The following is a 22431-nucleotide window of genomic DNA, read 5'->3' as shown; positions in this document are numbered from 1 at the left end:
CTCAACAGCTGCAGGTTTGTATGTGTGTGCGCTCTCCTGGCAAGTGAACCACTAAAGGCACTGTGTGTTCAAAGAGCAGGTTCCCCTCCCAGACAGTTAAGAAGTTTAGGTACCAGTGAGGAAAAACTCTTGCTTTACTTATTTATGATTTTGTATGCACAGAAAAATCTCTTTCAAGCCTCTTCAAAAATTGCCCTGCCTGGTTGGATCACCTGCATCATGTTGTGGTACCACCACCATTATTTCCTACAGACCTTCAGCTGCATCTCTCAGTTGCACAGCACGGGGTGGACAGGATGGGTAAAATTCCTCTGACACCTTCCAATCTATCACAAAGCCTGGCTAAATCCCCACACGGTCCTACATCGACAGCCTTCCAGGGGCAGACGAACTCCTACAAGCATCTGTTCTCCCTCTGTCACATACAGATAGCTGTTAGACCTTCCACAAGGTGAGAGAGGAGTGATGAGCAGTTTTCGCTATATCTCTTCCTCCTCCTCACTAACGATTTCCTCCAAGCCTTGAGATCCCTGCTCTGCTCTCCCTTTTACGTAGGCTGCTTTGATCTGTTCCAGCTCGCACAGCTCTGTCTCCAGCTCTTCCCTGTGAATTCTCCTCCGATTCCTCAGCAGTTTCATGGGGAAGGGGTTTAAATCATTGAAGGCAATGTTCATCAGCTTCCTGCAATGGAAAAGAGGCCCAGTGAACCCATTTACTGTCTGAAATAGTAACAAATATCCAAGTGTTTAAGGAGAGTGGGATTTCCCAGACCAAACCTCTCTGGTGCAGCTCGTTATTCACTACTCCAGGATGCTGCAGAAAGTGTTTCAGCCCTCTGTGCTCAGCAGTCACAGCAGCAGAGCCATAAAGAATCACAGACAATTGCTTCTTATGCAAACAACAAAGCAAGGGAACCTTTTAAAATACACTTTTAAAGTATGCAGCACACCGTGAGGAGATGGACTATCCAAGACTAACCCTGATGACTCATCTTCCTTGCAGGAGGAATAGTCCCTCTGCTCAGCTCTTCTGATTATACAACTGCTATTCTTAAGCACTTGGTGCTATTAAAGGCCATGAGCAGCACTATGCTCCCAAATACCCTGATCACTTCAGCCGTAGGAAACCCAGGTAGGACTCCCAAGTTCCAGCTGCTGAAAAAGAGAACTAACACAGGCTTTCTGGCCAGGCCTGTTGTAGCATGACATTGTCCAAGCCAAGCAGGCCTTAAGTAAGAGCATGGAGGAACAGTCAAAAAAGAGGCACATAGGTCTACGTCCTGTTGACATGCTAGTGTATGCATCTGTTAACACATTAGTCACATCTCCTTTTAGGTTGATGTAAAAGATGAACAAGTACAGGCCTAAGGTAGGAGCTTGACAACACCTCACAGTCCGTCCTACCTGCCATCCACAATCATCCTTGTGAAAAAACGTAGGTACTGGTAGATCTCCACACTGTCATGAATTCTTAGGATTTCCTCCTCGTTGTATTTAAAAATCGCAAGAGCATAGCGGAAAATCACCTGGAAAGTTGAAAGGCATTTCAGTTGGCAAAGGCTTAGCAACTGAGGGAACAGGCTCTCATGGCTTAAAACATAGGGTAAGGGATACACACTGCAGTACATGTGGTTGCTGGGCCTGTACTCAGTAGGCTGCTTTAGGGCGGGCCTAAAGAAGCACAGAGCTAAACCCAAAAGAACAAACCCAAGAGAACAACCTCCTGTGAGCTAATTTACAACTCTGGAGCATACCAGAGCCTCCAAAAGGACACTAAAACTAATCTACAAGGGTTTTCCAGTTCTCTCTATGCAGAGGGACAGTGCAAAATTCACACTTATTTCCAGCAATACTAAATCTCTGCCCATCTTCTGATCCCTGTATCTGTCCACTCTCAGCTGTGTCTGAGTTGTAGAGCAGAGGGGACCATATCATAGAACTGTTTTACAGCTGGACTACGTGCTAAGAAATGGCAAGGGCACCACGCATAATATCAAAGGCTTGGTCTGCCTGCAGGCAACACAGCAACAGAAGATGAGGAGACATCAAGTCATCGCACTAAAGAGGCAGATGGACAAGAGGCTCATGCCCACACCTCCTGACACGTGTGAACGTTCATCAATCTGCTGTCACGTCAGATGTGATGCAGACAGAAAGAAGCCCTAGATTAAGGGTTTTACCTTAGTCCCTTCATACAGGAAAGCATCCCACACTCGCAGGAGGATGTCACTGACCAAGCTGTCCACAAAGGCCACCAGAAACCAGTTGAAGGTAATGAGTGAGACATCAATCTGATACTGCTCAAAATGAGCCATGAGGCGAGGCAGCTTCTCTGCCAGGAAGTCTTTGAAGACTCTTTGATCTACCTAAACTTGACCAAAACAACAACAACAACAACAATTAGCAAGCACAAACCACCCTAGTGTGAAGGAGAGGGACAGTGAAGCAGAACAGTGGCCTATACATGCCACTGGTGCTGCCTTATAGCCTAAACAGGAAGAGCGCAGAATCTCATTGTCTCTCAGCCCTTCATAATTACTGAGCAGCAAACTTTTGTGCGGTACCAAGTGACAGGTGTGGAGAGGGGTGGAGTGTGGAGCTGAAACAGGGCTGAGATGTGCAGAAATGTGCTCTTCTCACACAGTGGCAAGAGTTCTCCATCTCAAAGTCACGAGGAAATCACTGACACATCTTTCCACATCAGTCTTACTGCTATTTTCTGTGATGTCATGAGAAACCAGCTGAGTAACAGGGCATGCCCAGGGCTGAATGACTGCACATGGCCTAACAGACTGAATACGTATGACCCCTCTCTGTCTTCACAAGAAACAGCTGATCTTCTCAGTTCACTTCCTTGTGGACTCACTGCTGTCAGTTTTGCTTGTAGCTGCATGAACCTAGACACACAAATGCAGCTGGTGAAATCCTTTAATCAGTGCAAGGATGCACTGGAACAGGTTGCCCAAGGAGGCTGTGGATGCCCCATCCCTGCAGGCATTCAAGGCCAGGCTGGATGTGGCTCTGGGCAGCCTGGGCCACTGGTTGGTGACCCTGCACACAGCAGGGGGGTTGAAACTATATGATTATTGTGGTCCTTTTCAATTCAGGCCATTCTGTGATTCTATGATACCAAACAACATGCCTTGAAAACTTTGAAATCCACTGACTTTAAACAGGAGGGTAACACAGCATTTTATATCAAATGGCTACAGTGCCTTCTGATCTGCAGGGAGTTCCAAAGCCAGAATTAGGCTATTTGATCCTAACCTGAAGCACAGTTGATACTAAAATTCCATTGCCTTCCTTCATCTGCGCTGGGCAGTCCAAAGATGGAGGGCAGTTTCCAAAAAGACACTTCCTTCATATTTGGTTCTACAAGTCAGAGTTAGCTACTTCACTTTCACTGGGTCCTCCTTGCAATAAATAACTGCAGTTAATGGGTACCTCTCTTCTGACTAACCTGACACCCAAGTGATTATTCAGGAGTGGTGCCACATTTCTTAAGCAACTTTATAACTGTAATGGAAGGAACTGCAAGGTGATGTCAACTGTCAGAAGTCAAACACATTGCAAGCTGACTACTTGTTTTTAACCCTTTACCAAAAATCACCACATCAAAGCAGTACAAGCAGTAGAGGGGGGTGCCAGCTCACCTGTGATGTTATCAGGGTGTCACTGTAGTAGTCTGCTGGCATTAGGTTCTCCACAATATGGACCAGACACCAGAAAGCATTTTCCTCATCTTCCAGGACCAACAGGGCAACAGCTGCCAATCTGCAATGAACAAAACAAAGTGAGGCAACAGAACACTGCAGGAGGAGACAGAGTCCAACACAGAACAGGAGAATCCAAGATTCTTACTGGCCTGTCTCTAGCTCTGTGAGGGAGCACAGCTGGTCAGAGAATGATCTGTTCTGCAGGCTTCTGAAGGAACCCAGGGTCTATGCCTTCCTTTCCTGTGTGTTTCTGTCAGCAAACAGGAAGCATCAAAAACAGAGCTTCAGCAACAAAACCGGGCTTCCGAGCTAATGGAATGTTCTGTAGAGATCCTTGCATTTAGCAAAGTGTGCTGGTTATGGCTATTTCAACATAGCAAACAGCTTTCTTAGAGACATTCCATATTATGTGACGTGGCTCACCTCATCCTTCCACTCTTATTCCCCTTAGCTCTGACTCATCTCCCTTTAGCTAGATGGGAAGAGTTCAAGGCTGGGGAAACATACAGAAGCTGGATCAGACTTTCAGCAGCGTGATCTGGTGTAAGGTATCCCAGGGAGGGCAGAGCAGACTGGAACTAGATTATCTATAAGGGTTCCTTCCAATCTGATCCATTTTACAATTCTACAACATCTAATATCAAGGGATTTCTGGAATAGAAAACATCTTTCTGACGACCACCTGAAGAGCAATAGGAATGGCTTACAGAGATTTTCCTCACATGAAAATGTACAATCAGAAACTCCCTTCCTGCAGCTAGTGACCCGTGCCTCTTTTTGTAGGCTACACGCTTCTAAGAAGCCTGTTTTTTTTTTTTAATCTGTTCTGTAGCCTGAATTTGGGAAGTGAGAGAAGCTTCCAGATTCCCTGAGCCTCACAGACTGATAGAGCTCAGGCTGTTCAGCCTGGAGAAGAGAAAACTCCAGGAGACCTGGTGGTGGCCTTCCTGCCTCTAAAGTGGAGGGGCTATACAAACAAAGGGGACAGACTTCAGCAAGATCTGCTATGACAGGACAAGGGAAAATGGTTTCACACTAAAAGAGGAGATACTTAGATTGGCTATAAGGAAAGAGTTTTTGACATTAAAGGTGGTGGGGCACTGGCACAGGTTGCCCAAAGAAGTGGTGGATGCCCCATCCTGAAGACACTCAAGGTTAGGCTTGACGGGGCTCTGAGCAACACGATCTAGCTGTAGGGTCCCTGTTTGCTGCAGGGAAGTTGGAGTAAATGACCTTTAAAGTTACTTTTGAGTCTGTAATTCTTCAGATACAACCAGATCAATTTCCTTAGCTTCTCCTCATGTGTCATCTGCTCCAACTCCTAGCACTTCCTAACACTTCCTCCAACTATCACAAGACTAAAGCCATCACCAATGTTCTTTTGAGCACATTACGACGCACAGATTCAGCCTATATGTCGTGACATTAGCCTGGGACTGTATCACTCCACCTCCTATAACTTTTCCTCTGAAAATTACAAAATAGGAAGACAAGTGCATTCTGTTGCTTGCTACAACACAGCAATAACACTGGGTAGAAAAAAGACACCATATACAGAAAATATCTAGAGCTAGTACAGCTCTAGAGAGGGACAGGAGCCTGGGACTGTTTGAATCACAGCCTAGTGAAAGTACCTACACCATCTCAGTGCAATCCCATGAAGAAGCAGCATACCTGGCTCCTCACCTGTTCAGTCCCTGGCAGTATCCAATGGCAGGATTGTGCCAGGAGAATGCCAGCAGCACCCTTCGGAGCTTGGGGATGAGCTGGGAAGTGGGAGATGAAAAATGTCTGTTGCTGGTCAGTGTGCGGGGCAGGTCAAGCTCAATCTGCCGACAGGCAGGGTGCTCAGTGCTCTTGCTCTGTCTTAACAGCCGCTGGTAGTGGTCAGGCAGATAGCTGCAGTGCTGGCTGACAATCCACTTCCAGACCCGCTGCCGATGCTCCACAGGAATGCCACTTCTAATAAGGCTTTTCAGCTCTGCAGAGGGACTCAGCTCCCCGATGCTATTCCACCTGTCACGAAGGGGCTTCTCCACTACCTCCTGGCTCCGCAGGTTGTTGGACTTCATCTCCAGGGCTTGAATTTTGGCCAGAAGTTTCCAGTCCTCAACTTCGTAGTCAGGTACGGTCATAAACCCATACTCATCATACTCACTGGAAGGGCACAAGGCAGAGGTTAACTCAAAGGCTGGCTCTGGCCTCTGTGCCAAGGGCCACTGCTGTGCTCCTGTCACCCACGCCAGAGCACAGGTACTTCTGTGCTTCTCTGGCAGCTGTGTGCATGAGCCTGCCATGTCTGCCGACACACAACCATAGTGGTAGCCTGCACCAACACCACAGACAGACAGATGAACTCAAGTGTAGCTGCTCTGAGCTGTAGTCTGACCCCAACAGATCTCTTTACTCAATCCATCTTTTCTCCTACAAACAAGGTAGCATCTTGCTCAACCTGTTTATCTTCTCTGTCTTAGGACAGAGACAGTTTGGGACTGCAAAAGCTTCAGAGCATCAGAACAGAGAATAGAGACCAACAGCACCTTCGGATGTCTTCTGCGCTCAATGGAAATCTCTTTCTAATCAGACACTCCAGAAATGCAGATAACGGTGCTTGTTGAGGGTCTGTGCACCCTCAGTCCCCAGTCAGAGCTAATTCCAAGGTATCACATGGGTTGGAAGAGATCAAGTCCAACCCCTGCTAAAGCAGGAGCCCTACCGTAGGTTGCACAGGAAACAAGTCAGTCCATGTCCATGCTTGTTTTATCTTTTCTAACATATCGTATCTATTAATTTCAAATTAATACAGCATTAATCTCAGCTAACATGGCGAGGTAAAGGGATTACAATTCATCTCCACCTTAATATTTCCTGATCTCAAGGTAGAGCAAGAGCCACACACCCACATCCAGAACCAGGCAGGCATTGTCCAAGTGAACTGGCAGAGAGACCAAGCCTGGCCTTAGACTCTTAGGGCTATCTGGAGAATCTGAATCTAATCAACCAGGTGTAATAGAATCTGTTACGAAACTGGGGCAGTAACTGTGCAGAATAGCATAAACACAAATGCAAGGTCCTCAGCAGCACTAATAGCAAAGCACCCCTGGGGTCTGCAGTCCAGCCCCACCCCTTACTGCAAGACTGACCCACAGCTAGAAACAGGGCAGTCATGGCTTTATATGAATGGGTCTAGAAAACTCTGAGCAATAAATATTCTCTACTTTCCAGGGGACCTCTCGTGCATTTCTGTACTCTGCTCTGGTGAGGCTGTACCTCAGGTACCGTGTTCAGTTTGGGCCCTTGATACAAGAAAGGCTGAGGCGCTGGAGCATGTCTAAAGAAACACAACAAGGCTGGTGATAGGTACGGAACAGATGGGGGAGCTGGGCTTGTTTAATCCAGAGCAGAGGACACTCAAAGGAGATCTCATCACTCTCTACAGCCATCTGAAAGGAAGCTGTAGCAAGGAGGGAGTCAGCCTCTTCTCTCAGGTAACTAGTTAGTGACAGGGTTTATAAAACTTTTAACTCCCCTTCCTGCAGTGATGTGCTACTATCAGCTGTGCATGGTTTGCACATTATCATTTTTCCTCTACCTCTCCTTGTAGGTCATGGCTCCAATTCCCTGCTATAGAGCTGTCTCGGATCTCTCTTGCCTGCAAATTCCCCTCCACTGACAGACTCCTGCAAGGGTGTGAATTTCCCCACATGCTTCTCTATTACCTCACAGGGTTCAGGTTCAGATCTGCTCCTTCCTTCACATCCCACTGGAGTGCTTCCTGGATGAGGTTCCTCACCAAATCAGCATGTGAGCTGGGCAGGCCGCAGAGAGTCTCCTGCAGCTTCCGCAAGACCGTCAGGTATTTGCTCTCCATCTGGCAGTTTTGGGCTTGCAGATAGGCACACTGATGGCAAAACAAGAAGGAATGAGGTAGCTCATTGACGGTTTTTCCTCTATCACCACTGCTCGTTGCTAGCCTGGCCCACACATAAAACAAAGACTCCTGAATAGCAAGACCCCAGAAAACACGCCCAGCAGTTTTCTACACCCATGAGAAGCACAGCTATGAATGAATCACCACTGCCAATGAACACACATAAGCTTCATAAGCAAGCACACAACAGAATTTGCTTTTTGAATGGCAGGCCAAATACAGCATCACCTGCTTACCTACTGCACTGCATCAGGGGTGGCCATATCCCAGGCAGCACGGATCAGAGCCACCACTGCATCTGAATTCTCTTCAGGCTTTTTCTCTGCTGCTTAGACAAGTTCTCTACCACAGACTGAGCTGTACTCTGAAAATACACACCACTCAAGGGGCTGAGCTGGAACCTCCACAACTTCAGGATACGCAGCAGAATCACAAAGTGAATGTGCTCCCAAGCAACCTCATACCATCATACTGCTATCCAACATCAAGCACAAGAAGCTCAAGTGAGTTCAAACAGAGCAAAACCACCACACTCCAGGGCATACAGAAAAGAAAAAAAAAGCAGGTGGGGAGGGGGAGAGGAGGGAAACGGGGAAACGAGGATTGTTATCACCACTTCACAATTCACAACTGAGGCCATACAGGTGACAAAACTCACCTAATCAGTGTTTCACAGGAAGCACGAGGACTTCTCAGTGGGAAGCAGCAATTAAAAACAAAACAGGAATCACAGAAAGAATTAGGCTGCATAGAAAGTGGACAGAAAAGAGCATAGGACACTGTCACACTACCACTTTACTCAGCATTTTGCCTCAAGTCGAGCATTTCAGTATGATTACTTCCATTCTGAAGCTGACAGCAATTGGAGGATCAGAGAACAAGAACAAGCTGAGGTGTACTGGGTTTCAAAAGACTAGGAAGCAAAGAGATAAAAGAATGACAACACCACCTCAGAAGCAGCTGCTTGCCCTGTTACAGAATCCAAGGCTATGGGGACATTCCTTGAAATCTAGTAAGGAAAACCCAGGGAAAACCTAGAGAACAAATGCCAGCCTGAAGCAGTGGTTTAGGACCAGAAAGACAAGTCTAAGCACAACTAGTTTATGCATACTTACAATACTAGAAATAAAAACAGAGCCTAAGAAGAGAAATCAACTCTCAACTAGCTGCAGGATCTAAGAGAATTGCTACCTGACAGCACCAGGCCTTGTGCAGAAATCAAAACTAGATGGAGCCAGGACCTAGTCAGCCTGCCAAGTCTCAAGAACTTCTCATTCTCTTAGCACAGACATTTCTTTATTTGTATCCAAAAGTAAGGCTGAATCTACAGGAGTCTGAGTTAGTTTTCAGCATCCCTAAGAGTGAACTTTGCAAGCATTTTACTTTGACTGGAGACAGAAAACAATCATACCTAATCTGGGAACAATACAAAGCAAGAAAATTAAACTAAAAATAATAATTGAAATTAAAAAAAAATAGGAAACAAATTTCTTCCTGGTGAGTTTTTGTATCAAAATCATCCCAGCACCCACTTAGGACAGAGCTTAGAAAAAGGTGTCCCCAAGAAAAAAGAACTATTTTGCTCACCTTCATCAGAAGGGCTTTTTCATTCTCAGCAACTCTTGTCCAAAGTCGAGTAACCTGGTGGATCTCCGAATTGAGAAACTGGTTCTGGGTTTTGTATGCATCGATATCATCCTGCCACAAAACAAAACAGTCACAGAGGAACAGTGCATGAGGGTCCCTAGAGGGACTTGGGTATGGAATGAGTAAAGGACAAGAAAAAATGTCGTGTTCTAGAGACAAGACAGGACTTTCCAGGACAAATACAGTCTACAAAGGAAATGACGGCACAACATTAAATAGAGGTGTCATGCATAGAGAAGACACTTGGAAAATGCTAAATGTACTTAGAAAACATATGCACTTATAAGAGTAGAGACAGCTGGATGGCAGAAAGCTAAAGAAACAGCTAACTGAGATGAAGAATACTTTTCTCCCTTTTTTAAGAAGCAGATGCAGGTTTCAGCCCGACAGCTGGCAGAAAAAACACTTCCCACAGCAGAGTGCCTCATTTGGCAGTTCTCCACCCCATGCTAACAGTTCATTATAATGGTGCGTGTGGTAACAGTGCAACAGGCTGGATTTGAAAAAAACTAAGATGTGTTGGGAAACTGTTTGCAAGAGGGAAGCACACACCAATAGAGCCATGAAGACAGCAGGTTAGACAGCAGTAAGTGAAACAGGAGACTGAACAAAGAGGCTGGCTCTCAGTGTTAACTAGATCAAAACAGTATTTTGTTCCACCTGGCTGAAGCCAAGCTATCTGCTTCTGAGAACTCTATCAATACCAGGTGAGGCCCTCCCACCCCGTCTCTGATGCACACAGAACTAGAAATACAGTCTGTGCTTTCCACTAGGAACAATCTCCCACTGAACCGAAGGGTACAGGAATGCAACCTCTCAAATAATCTGTGTCACCTCCACACACCTTCAGGTGCTCAATCTCCTCCTGCTGTTTATACAATGTCTCTGCAGTGACAGCGTTTGCTTCTTGCAGGGGATCAGAGTGTTCTCGGGTCCTCTGCTCTGTCAAGGCCATGATGACTTGCTGTTTGGCATGGTTCTTCTCCATCAGAAGCTGCACATGCTCTTTGAGTTCCTGGATATGGCTGTCTCTCAGAGCAAGCATCTGCTCAAGTTCCTTCTTCTCCTGCTCAAGAGCTTCCAGTCGACTGGTGAGATCTGCAATTTGTCTCACTTTGTGGCGCACTAACTCCAGCCTGTCCTTATCTTCTGCTGCAGTGAGATACATGCTAGACACTCGCTTCTCCTGCTGGGCTGCCTCCAGGGCTTTGTGGAGAAGCTTAACCAACTCCTGGTAAAAGAAAGCAAACTCACAGTGATTAGCTCACAGTGTGCCCAGGGCGCTGCCCAGAACTCTACAGACCTGCCTAGTAATGAGTGAGCAGCTAAAGATCCTCAGGATCTCAAAACTGACTCCCCTCTGAAGGAAAACTGAATGGAAATTGCTATATTCGTTTCAGCTTTCACACTGCAGAAGTCCTCCCTCACTCCAAGCCACATGAATGTACAAAAGCTTCTTCCAGCACTGTGCTGCTGATTCATGCTTTGCTGTCTCAGACATTTAAGGAACCAAAACAAGGGTGTAACTTAATTACCCACCATGGGACCTGGCTCTCTTGTCTCTTTTGCTGGAAAGAGATACTAGCATTACTGAGGATTCTGGCACTGTCACTCAGGAGACAGAGGCCTTGCAGTGACTGGGCTCTGCAATCACATCACATCTTAATGGCGGACTGTTGTTTAAAAAAACCATGACAATTCAATCTGGCAGCTCCTGTCAGTATCACGATATCCAATCCAAGATTGTACTTCATACATCTGTTAAATAACATACACCAGCATGACAACTGCAGAACCCACCTGGATTTTTTTTTAACTTCTCTTTTCCAACCTGTCTGCTAGATGTGTTTTGTGGTTAATGAATGTCTGTGCTTTCCTTGTGCTGGGCACCATCAGGTTATGTACATCAGAGTGACACTAGGAGCTTCAGCTGAGTGCCTGCTCAGCCCCCTCAGCCTTACCAAGCACCAAGGTCCAGGAAGTCCCTGTGAACACTTTCAGGGTCCTGCCCTTAAAGGCAGAAGATTCTTCACCGCACTCACCTTCTGTGACTTGACCTCCTCTGTGAGTGTCAGCATCTGTTGCTGTAGGACGTTCACTTTATCCATTGAGTTCCTCTCCCGGGGTTGCTCTTCTGCCAAGCTACTGTTCACCCACTTGGCTTTCCTAAACAAGTTCAACCGAGACTCCATCCTCCCATCCTCCGGGGTCTCCTTCACTGAAAGGAAACTGAGTTAATTTATACAGAATCACAGAATCACCAAGTTGGAGACCTACAAGATCATCCAGTCCAACCATCCACCTACCACCAACAGTTCTCACTAAACCACATCCCTCAACACAAAACTCAAACGTCCCTTGAACACCTCCAGAGTCAGTGACTCCACCACCTCCCTGGGCAGCCCATTCCAGTGCCTGACCACTCTTTCAGACAAGCAGTATTTCCTAACATCCAGCCTAAATCTCCCGTGGTGCTGCTTGAAGCCATTCCCTCCAGTCCTATCACTGTTACACGAGAGAAGAGGCCAACCCTGAGCTCACTGCAACCTCCCTTCAGGTAGTTAGAGAGCAATGAGGTCCTCCCTGAGCCTCTTCTTCTCCAGGCTGGACAATCCCAGCTCCTTCAGCTGCTCCTCATCAGCCCTGTGCTCCAGACCCCTCACCAGTTTTGTTGCCCTTCTTTGAACCCGCTCCAGGGCCTCAATGCCCTTCTTGCACTGAGGGGCCCAACACTGAACACAGCACTCGAGGTGCAGGCTCACCAGTGCCGAGAACAGGGGGGCAAGCACTTCCCTGTCCCTGCTGGCAACACCATTCCTGATGCAAGTCAGGATGCCATTGCTTCTTGGCCACCTGGGCACACTGCTGGCTCATGTTCAGCCCAGCACCAACCAACACCCCCAGCTCCATTTCCTCTACGCCGTCCTCCAGCCACTCCACCCCAAGCCTGCAGTGTTGCCTGGGGTTGTTGCATCGAAAGTGCAGGACCCGGCATTTGGCCTTGTTGAACTTCATCCCATTGGCTCCAGCCCAGCTCTCCAGCCTGTCCAGATCCCTCTGTACGGCCTCGCTACCCCCAGGCAGATCCACACTTCCAGCCAACCTTGTGTCATTTGCAGACTTACTGAGGTGCACTCAATGCCCTCATCCAGGTCATCAATAAAGATACTGAAGAGGACAGGCCCAGCACCAACCCCTGAGGAACACAATTGGTGACAGGTCGCCAGCTGGTTTTAGCTCCATTCACCACCACTGCCTGGGCCCAGCCCTACAGCCAGGTTCTTATCCAGCCAAGAGTGTATGCATCCAGGCCACAGGCTGCCAGCTTCTGCAGGAGAATGCTGTGGGAGACAGTGTCAAAGGCTTCGCTGAAGTCTAGGTAGACCACAGCTACAGCCTTTCCCTCATCCACCAGATGGGTCACTAGATCATAGAAGGAGATCAGGTTGGTCAAGCAGGACCTGCCCTTCAAGAAGCCATGCTGGTTAGGCCTGATCCCCTGGCTGTCCTGCACATGGCACGTGATCTCCCTCCAGACAATCTGCTCCATAACCTTCCCTGGCACCAAGGTCAGGCTAACAGGCCTGAAAACAGAACTGAGTTTCTTGCTACAGACTCCTATGCCTTGCTATGAGGGGACTCACAACAGCTCCAGCTAGAAGACTGACACACAGGACAAGAAACATCAACCTGCTGGGATTCACAAACGCAGGGATGAGAACCACAGGTGCCCCCAGAATAAATAAATAATGTTTCATGGTACCTGTAAACCCTCCTTTCACCCCACCTGTCTTGCCCACAACAAAAGGCAGTTAGCGTATGTGGAGAACACATGCTAAACTCAGCAATTACACCCTATATTTGGGAGGAAAGCGTTGAGGAGAATGAGACTGTACAGCAGTTTAATTTCCAATTCAAGGAAATAGTATGGGCTAGCAATATGGTTTATCATTTTGCCTCTGGAAAAGATTCCACGGGTAAGAGACAAACAGATACAGCCTAAAGCAGAGCAAAATGAGTCTTTCTTGTGCCAGCAACGCTCAGGAAGGAAGGAAGGAGACAACATGGTCAAGCTTTCATGTCCCAGAACTACTTGCCACTCTATCCTTCACTTTTCTGCTAAGTCTGACTCACTAGTAAATTATGTCATAGCCATACACATTTCAGTAACAGGCACCTGTACACTGTGCTTCCACTTCTGCCTCTTGTTCAGGGTCCTCCTGGAATTTACTGAAGTTAAAGACATTCCCATCATTCCCCCAGAGTTGCTTGGAGCCACAGATATTGTAGACAGTGTTTCTGAAACAAGAGGAGACTAAAACAGTGAACAGAAGCGATGAACGCTGCAGCCAGTTATATTCGAATTACCCAGCGACACACTTCTCCTCATTCATCACATCTCCCTCCTCCCAGAACCTGCCTCCACCATTTGATTTAAAAAAAAAAAGAATCATTCATGGCACTGGTGGATCTAAGGGGAGCAAAGCTGAAACCGGCACGTATCAGAAAGATGCCACAAAATTGCTACCAGCACAGCCAAGTGAATCAGATGGAGATCTTTTCCACACCGTTCAGCCCTCTACATAAAGGCTGGACAGAAGGCAGCAGATAAAATCACAATCATTTCTTCTTTCTTTCTCTCCCTCTCCTCTTCCTCCCTTAGCTCAGTTCCTTGCAGAAGCCCTCAGACAGAAACAAAAGTTCAGCTCTCTACAGCCAAAACTGCCACAACAGTTACAGCTGAAGCTGCCACAGGTCCTGTGATCTAAATCACATTTAATAACCTTGCCACAACTAATTTGATAAGCTTTGATACAGTACAGAGATTCTGGAATAAAACTGCTATGAGATCTGGAAGCAGTCAATCACAGACTGTTTGTTGCAGTTGCTGCTTTCAGATGCTGCCAGAAGAACTAGAAGATGTCTCCACAAGATCATGGAGAACCAGCAGCATGTCAGTGTTTTTTGTAAAACCTATACAAGAAAGTGAGACAGCTGCCTATTTCTATATAAGTCTTCTCTCTTCCCATCAGCTGAAAGAAAATAAGCCCCTTGTTCTGACACATACACAGGACATCATGTTAGCTACGTCTTTACTGTTAATGAAGCTGGAGCTTAGATATTATTCTCCTTTTTGCCTTTTTACTGTGAGGCTCACGAGTAGAAAAGCAGAAATTTCTGACCTAAGCAAATGCATTGGCAGAAGAGATCAGCAGACCTCCACTCCCCGTAGGCTGCAGTGGGCATTACTTTGATGCAATTTTCCTGCTTCTCTTTATTTCATGCTATGCTGTTTTCCCCATGAAACCAGAACAACTCAGGAATCGGAGGAACTCAGCTGAAACCAAACACACTACACAACAGAGCCTGCAGAAATGTTCACAGGACCAAGGTAACAATTGGATCCAAGGATGAAAAGAAACAATTATTACTCAAGCTTACAAAAGTAAGGCTGGGGAGGAGTTACGATTACAGTATTTTTAATCAAAGTGCAGAGGAAAGAACGCACTTTGTATCTATCCTGCAAAACAGTACAGCTGAGATTGCTACTCTTATGTACCATAGGAAGCCTCTCTTCCTATCAGCATCAGACTGTAGCCAGAGCAGCAGCGATACAAAACTACAGCAAACCTCCCCTCCAAAAACATTTGGCAAGTGCCTGTGACCACCTGCATGCTGTGGGCTATCTGTAAATAAGTGATGAGGATATGCTTAAGGACACACTGGTGCGGACTGTCTTTGAGCAACAGTATCTGCTCAAGGTTTGTAATGTGTAAACCCCGATGGAGCCACAGCTTGCAATCACAAACATGAAATCAGTGCAGGCAGGGGGCTTGTTCACATGCCTGAAAATCAGCCAAGCTACAGCAACTTGTGTAGTGTCAAGGCCTTTTTACAGGCTCAAATGCCTCGAGCTTGAAGTATCTGCTCTGCAAAGTACCCAAGATCCTTTCAATCCACTGGAAAGGGCTTCTATTGCTAACCTACAGAGTACATACAGTTCAACCTGCCCAGAAGTCCTTCCAAGAGCAATGTTCAGATGCACCACAGAAAATAAGCAAACTACTAGATGCACCTAGGGAAGCTTAATCAAGCTCTGATTCTGCCTCTAGGATCTTTTGCAAGACCACTATATCTTGTGAAACACAGTAGAACAAGCGGATGTCAAAGAAGCTCCAACATAAAGTTTGTTTCTTCATAAAACTGCTTCATGGCTTATCTACCTAGAAAAGTGCCCCGATTCAAACAATATAAACAAGCAAGTAATGCACAGATGGGCATGCGAACTGCACTGCAACTCTCCTCACACACTTACTGTATCTCTGTCCAAGGGTGCTTAAGGGAGATGTTCTGCAAAGCTGTAGCTGTTTGGGGTGCAGGCAAAGAGGCTGCCTGTAAACCCACCACTTCTGTTGGCGTTTTGACTGGAGGCAGAAAGCCCTCATCTTCAGCAACATCTACATGGAAACAAACCAAAACATGAAAGGCAAGTAAGTGTTCAAGGCAGTCTTTCATTAGACTTTGACTCCTCAATGTAACTTAAGAACCACAACATTTTCTTACATTTAGGCATTCTGTATACAACATGTCAGTAACAAAAGCAGCAGAGCAGGTTTCCCTTATATAAGATGAAATTACAGAAGGTTCCAAGTAGTCCCTGAGCAGGTAATTTATTTCTACCCAGTGGCTTCAAGCACTTGTACATGAGAAAGACCTTAGAAATTAAATTCAAGCCTCTCAACAGATAAAGAGCAGAGTTATTGCTGTTCCCCACCCTAGTCGCAGTGTTTCTTAATACGTAGGTAACAGCTCACAAATATTTTTGTTATACTACTGCTGCTTATGATAGTGAAATGCCAGGGTATTTAAAGCAGAGACTTAGCAGGGAGCAGGTTGGTTGCTTTAAATAAAACATCTAGTGCATCTAGTCATAGCTAAATATATGGATGCTCTGTCTCTGCCCTCCATTGGCCTCTTTACTCAAACTGCTAGGCACGTGCACCTTTATTCCTCCACCACTACAGGACTTGCTTGCTGCTGGCTTCACAGTGGAAAAGGACACCACCAAACATGCAGGGTTCCAGAGTACGAGGGAAGCTAAGAGGGGATTCACAACCATAAGATACCTGAATATTGCCTAGCACACGCCGTGGCAGATCAAGAGACAGTGCATTCACGTTCATCTCCAGTAAGGCCACGACCTCCAAACACCAATCCAGGCAGTGATAGTTGGCACGTGCCTTTAAATACCTGGGCAGTGCCTCATTTAGAGATGAGAACCGCTCACCACTCAGAGGCTGAAAGCAAATGAAGGGATGACACAGGTGACACTTACTTATTCTGCCAACTAGAGGTTCATTTACAAGCTGGGAGCTGCCCACGGGAAATCTGCTCTGAGCACTGCAAAATTCCCAACGTCTCACTTGTAGCTGCTGCAGCCAGTACATCATTGCCTGTTTGCTGATTGCCTAAGAGAAAACAGAAAGCAGCAGACAATCTTAACAGCATAAGACATAATCTGTAGGGTTAACAACCACTGTTCTGCCCATGTTAGCAAAAATAAAAGGCAGCTGAGTCATGCCTGTGCTACATTCTCCAGTCCCAAATCTTAATTTGGAGAGAGAAAGTAAATCTTCAGCATGGCCTTAGCAACAGAACCTCACTAGATAGCTGACCAAGTTCTAACCGTTTCTGGTTTACTGTGTTCCAAGACTGAGCAGAAATGTTATTACTTTAGGTGGGAATCATGAACAGAGTTCTCTTAATAGAGACATTCACAGAGATAGGAATCTAAGCTTCCTGCTGCGGGAACCAGTTCATACAGAGGAGCTCATTTCTATTCAATAAGTTATGCATGGGTGCAGGACTCTCAAATTACTTCAGTCCAGCACCCAGTTTGGCTTTTACTCCTACTCTGTTAAAGAAAAGCCATCTCAGTGACAGAAACCCAGCCTTACAAAAACAGAGCAAGGAACTCAGGTTTACAAGGTAACAGTCCAGGCTGAAGGGATTAGCACAAAACTCAGGCTGAGGTACATTACAGAGGTGAATCTGTCCTAATGGGGAATGTTTTGTAGCAGCCCTCAAATGAAGCTGCTGCCTCTTACCTTTAGAGTAAAAACTCTGTTTGGTGTTCTGATCTCAAAAACCCCTTCATCATTTTCTACTTTGCAGTCAAAGCTAGCACTGGAGAGATCAATAGAGCCCAAAGGGTTGATGTCCTGTGCAGTCCTGTAGTATAGTAAGTGGCACTTATTTTCATCATAAATGAACCACCGAGACTTCCAGGTCTTGATTGGACCCCTAATGCCTAGCTTATTTAAATAGCCACAGAGTTTTTTTCTGTGTGTTTCACTGCTGGGTTTCAGCTGTATGTTTTCCAGTTCTCCAGGAGAGGGAAGCACATCTTTCTCTTTTGCTGAGTCTCCGTTGCTCCTACTGCCATCTGAGTTTGGCTCTGTTATCTCGTCTGGAACTCCAGCACTGGGACAAGCACCACTTCCTGGTCCTTTCTTCATCTCTTTCAGGAAATACACTCAGAACCAAACTGAAACAGGAAATCTCCAGGTAAACGAGGTACAGCAGATACCAACTATATCAACATTATTCTACAACCTGCAGAAGACAAAATTGAGGAATATGCTTAGGTCTCATATATGACAAAAAAAAAAAAAAAAAGAAAAACAAACAAACAAAAAAATCACACCACCACATTCCCTAGCTTTCAAATTACCCAGCAGAGGTCCCCAGTGTCCAATATTGGTCATTGCTCTTTCCCTTCCTGGGCTCTAATGACCTCTACATCTCAGTTTTCTGTCTACAGTTTGTAAGAAGTCTCTACTAGCAGCAGAGAAACCACTACAATCTTTCAGGTGAAAAACAAGTACATCCTGCAGGCATTTCAAGTCATTAGCAACAAATGGGGCTTTTGAAGTCACAGAGAAGAATATTAAGTATTAGCTGCAGAAAACAAGGTTAACAACCTCTGTTGGGACACAAATTCAGGTCAATGGCTTTCAGGTAAGCTTGTCACTGCATGCTAAGCTAATATTTTAAACCACAGTACCTGGAGAAAAACCCCTCCTTATGGCAGCTGAAGAACGCTGTTAAAAAGCCAGCATACCGTGCTCTGGGTCTTATTCAGCAGGCCTCACCTGATGGATTAGGCACCAGAGAAAGTGATTCCTACTAAACAGACTCGGTTATTCCATTGCCTAAAGAACCCTGCTGTGTTTCTGTAAGGAATGCAATATGCAACAGAGAAACAGAAAAACAACACAGGAGGGGATTTGGGCAGATTCTTAGCCCTGTCCTCCTCTCAGAGACAGGGTCAGTTTCAAAGCTGTACCTGACTACATGGGTTCACATGCACATGAATTCTGATTATGTGCTAGGGTGGCAAACCTACCACACTTGTGGGCAAATTAGGGAGAAATGACTTTTTGCTCACAACTGCATATAACAATGTCTAGTGGTCCTTGCACAACAGAAATAACAACACCCCAAAATAAAACCTATTAGAAACTATTGATGGGGTTTCTTTCTTTTTTTTTTTTGTTAAATAAAAGCCTATCTTGAAGCTCACCTAATGAAAAAGCCTGCCAGAGGCTTCAGTATAAATACTGCAGTATCAGAAGCAAATGTGTAAGCAAATACATATTAGTGGGAATCCAACAGCAACCACAAAAACATTGAACACTGAACCAGTGGTGTGATGACAACAGGTCAATGGGGATAACACAAAGGAGCACAAAAAGACACTGGCCAAGCTCATACTTTTAGGAACAACATCCTCCTTACTGGTACAGGCTTACAGACATTAGTATTTAAGCTCCATTCCTTTAATGCTGCTTCCTCCCATTCACTCATCTGCTTCTCAAAAAGCTACAGAACACTCACTTTTTTTTTTTTCTTTTTTTATTCACTTATTTCATCCACTCTCTTACTGCTGAAAATACAAATGCCAGAATAAGCACATTACGTAGGTGCCACTTCAGAAGCCTAATTTCCAGGCTAATTTTGGCTGGTTCAAGGGAACCACTATCAAGCAGCAGCAGCCTCAAGCCTTCCTAGCAACCACAGAATCACAGAATGGCCAGGGTTGGAAGCACCTCAAGGTCATGAATCTCCAACCCCCACCACAGGCAGGGCCACCAACCTCCCCATTTCACAGCAGCCCAGGCTGCCCAGGGCCCCATCCAACCTGGCCTTCAACACCTCCAGGGATGGACGAGGCATCACCTCCTCTCTGGGCAGCTGTTCCAGCACCTCACCACTCTCACAGCACACAACTTCCCCCTGACACCCAACCTCCATCTGCCCTCCCTCCACTTCAAACCATTTCCCCTTGTCCTGCTGTCATCTCCCCTTTCCAAGAGCTGACTCCCCTCCTGTCTTTAGGCTCCCTTTAGGTACTGCAAGCTGCCATGAGGTCACCCCACAGCCTCCTTTTCTCCAGGCTGAATGAGCCCAGCTCCCTCAGCCTGTCTCTGTAGGGGAGGTGCTGCAGCTCCTGATCATCTTTGTGGCTCCTCTGGACCCTCTCCAACAGCTCCCTATCTTTCTTGTACTGGGGGCTCCAGACCTGGACACAATACTGCAGGTGGGGCCTCACAAGAGCAGAGCAGAAGGGGATGATCACCTCCCTGTCCCTGCTGGCCGCCCCTCTTCTGATGGAGCCCAGGACACCATTTGCCTTCCAAGCCACAAGGGCACACCGCTGGCTCAAAGCACAAGGACTTCCTGCGCCATCCAAAGACTCCAACACACTTCTAGCTGTGCTGACGGTGACACTCCATGGCTCCACCACACAGGTTCAAGAACCTCGTTAGAAGAGCTCTGGTCAAATCTGCATTAACGAGGGCTATAGAGAAAGCCTCACCTACTTGCAGGATTCTGGAGAGATGCCTCTGGAAGCCACTGTCTACTGCTGCAGAGCTGCAGACACCCCAGGCCGGGTGACCACGGCCTCTACAACAGATCCGACAGTGAGAGGAGCCTCTGCTTCAAGCCTCCCTCAGCCTGCGAGCCGTCCGAAAGAGCCGTCCAGCCGAACGCGGCACTGACTCACCGACGAAAAGGGAAGATGAGGGTGGGCCCCGCACAGACGTTTCTCCCCCCGCCCTCCCACAGCCTCACAGCACAGCCGTATCCCCGCCGGGGGGGCACGGCAGAGCCTGGCCCCGGGGTGCCCCCCCGGGGGGGGGGGGGGGGGGGGGGGGGGAGAAGGAAGGGATGGGGACCGGAACGGCCGGCCGGGAGCGGGATGCCACCGCCCCGAGCCTCCTCCGCGGCGGCGTGACAGGGAGTGGCAGAGAGAGCAGAAATAAATAAATCAGCACGGAAGGTGGAGCTCGGAGCCATGGGAGGCGGAGCAGGAGTCGCCTCACAGCAGAACGAGGGAAGGAAACGGCAGAGGGACCGGCGCCAGCTCACATGTCTGAGGGGCGCCGCGCCTGCGCACTACGAGCAGTGCTTACTGCGCATGCGCTACAAGCATTGCCTGCTGCTCCTGCGCACTACGCGCGGCGCCTACTAGGCCTGCGTCTCCCTCCGGCGGTGCGCTGTCTGCGCCTGCGTGTGCTGCAGGAAAGGTGGCGGCGCTGTTTGAGCCTCGTTCGCTCCGCCGCTGATTCCCGCCGCCATGAGGAATCTCCGGTTACTGCGGACCGGCGGCTGCTGCCCCGCCGCCGCTGCTCCCGGCAGCCCGCAGTGCTTTTGCCTCGGCGTCGATCCCGGCACGGTCTTCGTGGGTTCCCGGACCGGCCTGCTAGAGCTGGATTCCGCTGCGCAGTCGGTGAGGCGTCGATGATGGCAGGCTGCCGTAGTGTGGCCTTTCGGGCGGGCGGAGGAAGGCAACCTCATTGGGCTGCAGGCGGGTTTTCTGGGCTGTTTGCATTCTATAGTGTTTACCCCTTTTTTTTTTTTTTTTTTTTTTTTTTCCTGTAATGTTTCTATGTGCAAAGATGATGCGAAGATGATCAGGGGACTGGAGCACCTCCCCTACAGAGACAAGCTGAGGGAGCTGGGCTCGTTCAGCCTGGAGGAAAGGAGGCCGCGGGGTGACCTCATTGCAGCCTTTAGTATCTAAAGGGAGCCTACAAACAGGAGGGGAATCAACTCTTGGAAAGGGTAGATAACAGCAGGACAAGGGGAAATGGTTTGAAGTTGAGGGAGGGGAGACGGAGGTTGGATGTCAGGGGGAAGTTGTGTGCTGTGAGAGTGGTGAGGTGCTGGAACAGCTGCCCAGAGAGGCTGTGATGCCCCGTCCATCCCTGGAGGTGTTGAAGGCCAGGTTGGATGGGGCCCTGGGCAGCCTGGGCTGCTGTGAAATGGGGAGGTTGGTGGCCCTGCATGTGGTGGGGGGTTGGAGCTTCATGATCCTTGAGGTCCCTTCCAGCCCTGGCCATTCTGTAATATATACAGAAGTGTAGGTCATGGAGAGAAAGCTGCAGATGCCCAACTGATTTAAAGAAAAACGCACCCCTAATTAAATACTGGAGTACATCAGCTGCTTCTTAATGCCATCTGTGTGCAGTGCCTTGTGTAACTGCAGTGGATGGAATATGTACATGGTTGTTATTCTGTTGCTTTTGTAAAAATCTTGAGTGAGATGATGTGCAGTTATTAAGCTGTTGGCCTTTTCTTGTCAAGGTGGTGAGAGAAGTTTCTTTGTCTGAGGAAGGTTTTATGCCAGAGGATGGAAGTGGCTGCATCGTTGGCATGGAATATCTTCCAGAGCTGGAGTGTGTGTGTGTTGCCACAGCAGATGGAGACATCCTTCTGTGCTATCTCAGCACAAAGCAGGTAATGTGGCAGAAAAGAGAACTGTACTGAGGGATCGCAAAGGAAAGCTGAAAGCCTGCAGGCCAGTTGTGTGTTTATTCCATACTCTTCAATTAGTCTCCATTTTCTGGGCAGGTGAGTTGATTTCTGTGGAAACCAGGCAGAATCAAGCACAGAATATACGCTGCATAAATGAACCAGAATCGAAATTGTAGTTTGCAAATCTGTAGCCCCACTCCTGCATGCTTGCTGAGAGGGCTGCTGACATACAGTCAATGTGATAAGGGAAGGAAAGGGGTGACCAGATTCACAAATAGTTAGATTAAGGCAAAACAGTACTTAGAGGTTTACA

General features: G+C 47.3%; 2 protein-coding genes across 3 annotated transcripts in view; one reads left to right on the top strand and one right to left on the bottom strand.

The window, feature by feature from the left end:
* Positions 1-116: 116 nt before the first annotated feature.
* TBC1D2 (TBC1 domain family member 2) lies at positions 117-20446 on the bottom strand. 2 transcript variants are annotated; one of them, XM_042882868.1, is made up of 14 exons: positions 20176-20446; positions 17402-17909; positions 16630-16762; positions 15610-15751; positions 13471-13592; positions 11336-11511; positions 10138-10524; positions 9234-9344; positions 7435-7616; positions 5402-5872; positions 3653-3773; positions 2180-2365; positions 1404-1525; positions 117-681 (listed from the first exon to the last, which is right to left on the bottom strand). In XM_042882868.1, the coding sequence occupies exons 2-14, from the start codon at positions 17810-17812 to the stop codon at positions 480-482; spliced, it is 2766 nt and encodes a 921-aa protein (XP_042738802.1). In that variant the 5' UTR covers positions 17813-17909; positions 20176-20446; the 3' UTR covers positions 117-479. The 2 variants fall into 2 exon arrangements, with proteins under 2 accessions (XP_042738802.1, XP_042738803.1); XM_042882869.1 differs by having other exon boundaries at positions 20180-20446.
* Positions 20447-20884: 438 nt separating this feature from the next.
* ELP1 (elongator acetyltransferase complex subunit 1) overlaps positions 20885-22431 on the top strand; it is a 32923-nt gene continuing 31376 nt past the window's right edge. The window contains exons 1-2 of the mRNA XM_042882852.1: positions 20885-21090; positions 21948-22100. Of these exons, the coding sequence (XP_042738786.1) occupies positions 20938-21090; positions 21948-22100 (306 nt within the window). The 5' untranslated portion in view covers positions 20885-20937. The remainder of the gene's footprint in view (positions 21091-21947; positions 22101-22431) is intronic.

The sequence above is a fragment of the Lagopus leucura genome, unplaced genomic scaffold, assembly GCF_019238085.1.
Source record: "Lagopus leucura isolate 7727_CA_CO unplaced genomic scaffold, USGS_WTPT01 Super-Scaffold_100036, whole genome shotgun sequence".
In the NCBI taxonomy this organism is placed as follows: Eukaryota; Metazoa; Chordata; class Aves; order Galliformes; family Phasianidae; genus Lagopus; species Lagopus leucura.
The sequence above is the reverse complement of the archived record's forward strand: the minus strand, read 5'-3'. Positions and strand labels throughout refer to the sequence as shown.